The sequence below is a fragment of the Notechis scutatus genome, chromosome 2 (genome assembly GCF_049901735.1).
Source record: "Notechis scutatus isolate UNSWTSFEM ecotype Mainland chromosome 2, rNotScu1.2, whole genome shotgun sequence".
NCBI classification, from domain to species: Eukaryota; Metazoa; Chordata; class Lepidosauria; order Squamata; family Elapidae; genus Notechis; species Notechis scutatus.
The window spans coordinates 232538928-232546504 of NC_142010.1; the positions used below are offsets into that span (position 1 = coordinate 232538928).

A 7577-nucleotide genomic window follows, 5' to 3' on the forward strand; every position below is an offset into this window, starting at 1 on the left:
TCATATTGGAAGATTGCATATAAATTCAGTAAGAATTAAATACATGCTTTGATTACTTCAAAACCAAATTAGGCAATAGTTTTGTCTTGGAATTGTAATTACAAACTACTGTTCAGATTCGGAAGTAGGAAAGGTCACTTGGTTTGGAATATTTTATTTGAAAGCATTCAACTCTGAAAAACAAGCTAATATAAAGCTAGAATTATATATGTAACTTTAGAAGCAAACCTTGTATCCCTTTGCTACAAGACGGTGAACATGAACAAATAGTCTGTGCGTTGGTATGCTGGCAGTCATAAAATTGTGATTTTTATTACAACATATATTCAACTCCTTAGCAGCAATCTATAAAATATAATTATAGATTATAATTAAAAAAAATTCTAGTAGCAATGTAGATACTACAAAATTCTTATGTGCACACAGGTAGTCCTTGACTTACAACCACAATTAGGACTGAAACTTCTGTCACTAAGCAATATGGTTGATAAATGAGTTACATTTGATTTTAACGACCTTTTTTGCCACTCTCATTAAGCAAATCTAGCTTCTCCCATTGACTTTGCATGTTGGAAGCCTCCTGGAAAATTCATAAACGGTCATCATGTAATTCAAGGAAACTGCAACACTCGTAAATTCGTACTGGTTGCAAGCAGGACCCCAATTTTAATCACAGGATCAGAGAGATGCTGCAACTATCGTTAAGTGCAAGGACTGACCATAAGTCACCTTTTTAGCGCTATTGTACCTTTGAACTGTGCCTAAGGAAATGGTCGTTAAATCAAGAACTACTTATATAATAGTTATTTAATGACATTTACTTAAATATATTGAATAATTTTAAAAGTCTCAAAAGATTAAATAATACTTCAACCATATTAATATATTTATTATAATTTTATATAATACTGTCTAGGCATGCAGCAGTACAAAAGAGGAACTTAGAGGGTTTTTTAAATCATAATCTTTGTCAATACTTATCTTGTAAGTATTACCAGATATCTTGTAAGTATTGCCAGATATCTTGTAAGTATTACAAGTTATCTTGTATTTCAAGCAAATTTCAAAATTAAAACATACAGACACAAATATAAACAAATTTATATCAAATACTGGGTAAAAACCAGTCTTGCAAATAAGTTGTTAAATAAATATGTAAGTACTATTTGGAGCCAGGAAAAAAAGAGCCACTAAAAGAGCATGCTGCTACTGTAGCTGTAACCTCTCTACCAAGATAAAAACCAATGTCTGCTTACAACTCCTGTCCCACTTGGACGTTTATATGTATCACATTTTACCTTTTTGTACATAAAAGCTTTTCAATAATTATGCACAATATTAGTAACAGCAACATATAACTATAATACAATGCCATTCAGACAAGAGCCTTACCTCTGCATCATCTCCAAAAAATCTGTACTTATAACCACACTCAATACATAGAATAGCATCTTCATACTGTTTTTTTAGTTCTAGGAACTGAAGCTCAAGAGGTGTATATACAATTTTGGTTGGTTTTTTTAAAGTTGTATCTGATGTATTACGGGTATTTTCAGATCTCATTTTCATGGTGAAAAAGTGGGCGACATTTTTTCCCTATATGAAAATATTAACAGGAAAATGTTTAGCAAAAAGTATCAGGCAGGAACAAGAAATTATTATAGAACGAAATTCCAGCTCATCCTCCTTTCATTAGTGACAGAATGCCAAATATAACCCAGGAAGCAAACAGAATTGGAAGCCCTCTCAAAGTAACATCGCAACGAAAAACCAAGATGTGTTTACTTGGAAAGACAACTATAGCCAAAAATCTGGTGAGCAACTAGAAATGTTATCACAGCAGACACATTACAGATCACAGAGTACACAAGCAATTTAGAGAAGCAAAACAGACACAACAGAGAAGTTATAAAAGACAGTTAAATGTTTTGTTCCAAGATGGAACACACTGAGAATAAGAATGAAAAATCTGTGGGGTCCTTGATGCTCTCTGAGCTTGGTTGTTTTCTTGCAGACATTGGTCTGTCTTCTAACATAAATGGTGTTACTTAGTTGGATAATGAAACATCTGCAAAAAAAAACCCAAACTCAGTAAGCACCAAGGACCCCACAGTTCAACTCTTGTGCTATAAATAGCATCTTCTAAAGTCAACAAACTCAAATCATTATCAGGGACTACTATGATAGAACTTAGTCTGTGTCCTCAAAGAGAAACTGTGTGCCCATTTTTATTATTACTTTTTCCTAAGGAACTAAGGTCTCTTTATAACAGTCCTGTTTAATGGATGCATTTAACTACATAAACCCAAACTGAAAATTTATAAAAATTCTCTAGCATTTTTTCCTGATAATTTTCTAGTTTTGCTTGTATTGTTTTCCAATTATATCTTAACAATGTATAATGTACTATTTTAAAAGATCAAAAACTAAAATAAACAAATTTTAATGTTAATTTAAAAGTTGCACTAGTAAGAAGAATTGTAATCATTTTTCAATAGATACAAAGAATAATTTAGCTCCATAGCCTTGAAAAAATCAGTGATTTATGCAGCAATCCTACATGTACAATTCACACAATAAGTTTTGTTGAATTTAATATGGTTCATTTTTATAGGAATAGATTTCTTTGTGTTGGAAAACATCAAGATCTGTTAAAAGCATTACTTAAGCCCATTAGGATTAGTACAGCAATCTCATGGGAGATGGGTGCAAGAACACGTCTCTTACTTTTAATATAAACTATATCAGCTATTCCCAATTAAAACAGAAAAGAGGAAAGAGGAAAACTTTTCCCTATTGGAACATATTTTTTTCTCCTATAAATTACTTTAAAAGGAAATTTTCCCATTCTAATTCTATTTGGCATAGATTAAGAATGTAAATTACTCCTTAGAATTTAGAACAATTCTAAAGCAACTTTAGATCCAAAGCCATTTCTACCCTGGCAGAAGGAATGTCCATCAAAAAACAATTGAGGTGTGCCTTAGGATGACATATTAAATAAGGTAGACTATATATATATATAATATGTATGTATGTATATGTATATATGTGTGTATATATATATATGTATGTGTGTGTGTGTGTGTGTGTGTGTATATATATATGTGTGTGTGTGTGTATGTGTATATGTGTGTGTGTGTATGTGTGTGTGTGTGTGTGTGTGTGTGTGTATATATATATATATATATATATATATATGTATATATATATGTATATGTATATGTATATGTATACGTATATGTATGTATGTATTTGTTTTCTTAAGTTTTCACGGGTACTTACATGTATGGTATTCAGCTTTGTTCGGGTATTTTCCCACATCATTATTGTTGTGCTTTTAAAGTTGTAGCAACGTTTCAGCAGAATCTCATCTGCCATCATCAGGCTTCTGTATTGTGTTCGTCTGTGAGTCAGACTTTTACAGCTGTTTCAGTTTTAAATTTGGGGCTAGCCTACTGCTGTGCCAGAATGGTTTTTTCTTCATCCTGATTGGTTGGGTGTCTTGGTCTGTGTTTATTGGTCTTGGAGTTTGCTGTGTTCTGCTTGATTGGTGTTTCTAATATCTTCTGTCTGTTTTGTGGCTTTTTTTGTCTTGAATGGCTGACAACATTGCGTTCCTGTATTGGAGGCTTTTAGTGCAGCTTGGCTCTGAGTAAATGGATGGCTATCATTTATTAGGAAGCTAGGTTTCATCTGGGTGCCTGGTTGGGGTGTGTTTGAGCGGGAGGTATCAGGGGGGATGTTTGTGCCCAGGTGTTTGCCTGGCTTGTGGTGTGGAGATTTTTTTGTTTGTGAGTGCAGGCTTCCAAATAATTGACAGTCTGGTGGAATCATCTCTTCTATTCATGCTTTCAGGTCATTTTCAATCTCTATGACTTCTCTGGTAATTCTGTGGCTGGGGTTTTCTATAGTGGCTAGGGTTTTGGTGCCATTGAAGTTGATGCTATGACCTGTGGCTTTCATGTGTTGGACTAGTGAGGAAGTGTGTTCCAGCTTTTTTACTGCATTTTTGTGTTCATCCAGGCGGGTCCTTATTTTTCTATTGGTCTGTCCAATGTATGTGGCAGGGCATGATGCACAGGGGACTTCATATATGCCTTGGTTTTCCAGGTCAATTTTATCTTTGGGGTTTCTAAGGATGGCTGCTATTTTTCTGTCTGTTTTGAAGGCAGTCTTGATGTGATGCCTGTGTGGTATCTTACTGATTTTGTCTGTAGTACCTCTTATGTAGGGCAGGACAGCTGTTCCATAGGTCTGTTCATCTTCTAGGTCTCCATTATGTCTCAGTGTGTTTTTGTGGATCAAGTCGGTGATTTTGCTTTTGTGGAAGCCATTGGCTGTCAGTACTTTAGTCAGGGTGCATAGTTCAGTCTTTATGTGTGTGTCTTGTCTGCCAGGCGATTGTTCTGCGATTAGTGTTTTGGCCACGGAGTAACCAAGCTAGGTTTCATCTGGATGCCTGGTTGGGGTGTATTTGAGCTGGAGGCAAACACCTGGGCACACTTGTGGTGTGGAGATTTTTTTGTTTGTGACTGCAGGCTTCCAAATAATTGTTAAGTACCCGCGAAAACTTAAGAAAACATATATTTATAAACATACATATATTGTGTTCAATGAACACAATACAGAAGCCTGATGATGGCAGATGAGATTCTGCCGAAACGTTGCTACAACTTTAAAAGCACAACTATAATGACGTGGGAAAATACCCGAACAAAGCTGAATACCATACATGTAAGTACCCACGAAAACTTAAGAAAACAAATATATATATATATATATATATATGTTGTATATGTACACACTCACATATGGATATACTCACATGTGGATATACTTATTCACCAACTGACTTCCAGCACATTGCCATATCTACCAATACATCAAATGCTGATACAATTAATTACACTACTTAACATGTCACTTATTCATTTGTAATGGAGAATATGATGATAGAAGATTTAACAACAGTAAATTGCTGTCTTAGCATCTTCAAAATTCAGTCAATGTTCCAAATTAAATTGTAACAGCTAAATCAAAAAATAGCAAAGAACTGATTACCTTACTTATATTTGGGGGATGTAAAGTATCATTTGTTTCATTGTTTCCAATCACAGAATGTTGGCATTTTTTCAAAGCTACTGACTCTTTTCCATGAAAAGCTTCTGAAGAAACTCTGTTTCTTGGAGGCTCCAAACGGCTAAATGCTCTCAATTTCTCAAAGGTTTCTGAGCATATTTCAGAGTGCATACGTTTCTTTGTTTTCCCTTCATTAGCAATATAAATAAAATGTTTTATCGCAAACATACTACATCCAAGGAATATTTTTTATCATTCTTCCATACACTTTTCTTATCCAATAATTATGCTGATATCTATCATGCTCAATAGCTATATTTGGCTATATTATATAATGTCAGTCTTTAAGCTATATTGCTTCTCCCTTGACAACAGTGCAAAAATAGGGATTTTTTTAAAGTCTACAAACATCCTGTTTTATACACTAGTTATTTCTTGATTTTCTCATATCTATCCAGAAATCTGTTACCAAAAATCACTCATATACCTTGCTGCTTTGAAAATGTAATCCTCTCATTAATTTCCAAAACTCTCCTATTCTGCTCCTATTCTCTCCTATTCTACACATTTATGACAGTTTAATATCTAAACCAAATAAAGTGGCTGAAAATAAAGATTCACAAATATTAACAGTTTAAAATATTTACAAAATATGACTGAACATCAAACAACAGGTATAAATGGTTAAGTTTCAATTAGGTGGCATATGCTAATATATATGAGAATGAACTTTGTAAATAACAAAATAAAAAACCCAAAGCAAATCCCAATTCTGTCTTGCTCCTAGATTTCTAGATGACCACAAAAGCTGCAGTTACAGAATATTTCCCAATTTTTGTGATAACTTCTGGACAGAAAGAAGTTACAATATTTAGAACATACCTGTTTTCTGAATATCTACTGAATTATTCTCTTCTTTTCCATACTGTAGAGACTTTGAGGATTTGCCAATATATTCTTTGTTCTTTACCAGTTTTTTCTTTTTGCTATCAGGCTCAATAATCTAAATAAAGAAGTTTTAACATATTTGTGAAATAATTTGTTTTTTATTCAATTAATAAAAGCAAAAAAAAAAAATTCAAACTGTGGCTTACTGAAGTTAATCATCCTTGCTTTTGATCTGTGATTATAACCATAAAGCTATTTACTTGTACTAATCATCCATAACAGATTGACCTTTTCTAGTTTCCAGAAAATTAAATCTGAAACCAAGATTGATAACTGATTGCAAATTTCTGATTCTTAACACCTCTACACTATCAGGGAGGTTTTACCCAGATAGGATGGCTTAAGGAATGTGAACCAATGCCCATCTGGTTCTAATCAGCAGTGGTATTCAGCAGGTTCTGACCAGTTCTGGAGAACCAGTAGCGGAAATTTTGAGTAGTTCAGAGAACCAGCAAATACCACCTCTGACTGGAGATTTTACAGTAACCTTCCCCTGCCACGCCCACCAAGCCATGACCACAGAACCGGTCATAAAAAAAAATTGAATCTCACCACTGGTTCTAATGGAATGATGTTGAGATTTATATGTTTTCTCTCATACATAAGAAAAAGGAACTATTTGAATCAGCATTCAAAGTTACAATGGCATTGAAAAAAGTGAGTTACGACCATTTTTCGCGCTTAAGACCATTGTAGCATCCCCATGGTCACATGATTTACATTTGGATGCTTGACAACTGATTCACATTTATAACGGTTGCAGTGTTCCAGGATCATGTGGTCCCCTTTTGTGACCTTCTGACAAGTCAATGGGGAAACCAGATTCCTTAACACCGTGTGACTAATTTAACAACTGCAGTGATTCACTTAATAAATGTGGCAAGAAAAGTCCATAAGATGGGGCAAAACTCACTTAACAAATTTCTCACTTAACATAAATTTTGGGGTCAATTGTGGTCATAAGTTGACAACTACCTGTACTTCGAATGACTGAACAGAAGGGAGATTCCTGGGTGTCCTAAGCCCAATGCTGCTGTGATGGGGAGGAAGCAAACAGGGTGCTTATTCATACTTTTGTAAGTACTATTTGGGGTTCAGCGTGTTCTCTTTACATCAGGGGTCCCCAACCACCGGGCCCCGGACCGGTACCGGTCCGTGGATCACTTTGTACCGGGCCGCAAAGAAATTTTAAAAAAATGGCGGCTTTCTTCGCTTTCGGTGAATGCTGCTGGGATCAGGGATCAAGAACACAAAGGAGAGAAGGGGAGGGAGGAAGCAACTGAAGCCTGTCCTGCTCTCCGGCTCAGCGGCTTCGGTTTCCTCCCGCCTCGTTCCTCTCTGTCTCTCTCTCGCTCCTCCACCAGCCCAGGAAGAAACTGCTTCAAAAAAGCCGGCAGGGTGGCTTCCTGTCAGCGCAGCTCCTCCGAAGCGCCCATTCACCCCCACACAGCCGCCCGCGGTTCAATCCAGTGCTCCATTCTGCCTGCCTGCCTGCCTGCCTTCGTTTCTGGTTGTTTCGGAGCAGCTTTGGCTGAGAATAATAACTG

General features: G+C 35.6%; 1 protein-coding gene across 2 annotated transcripts in view; it reads right to left on the bottom strand.

Moving 5' to 3' along the window:
* MSH3 (mutS homolog 3) overlaps positions 1-7577 on the bottom strand; it is a 48173-nt gene that overhangs the window by 39002 nt on the left and 1594 nt on the right. The window contains exons 2-5 of one of the 2 annotated variants that reach the window (XM_087958237.1): positions 5965-6085; positions 5065-5270; positions 1393-1596; positions 229-345 (exon numbers count right to left, since the gene is read on the bottom strand). In XM_087958237.1, coding sequence (XP_087814363.1) covers positions 229-345; positions 1393-1596; positions 5065-5270; positions 5965-6085 — 648 coding nt within the window. The remainder of the gene's footprint in view (positions 1-228; positions 346-1392; positions 1597-5064; positions 5271-5964; positions 6086-7577) is intronic. The other variant, XM_087958238.1, reaches the window with a different exon arrangement.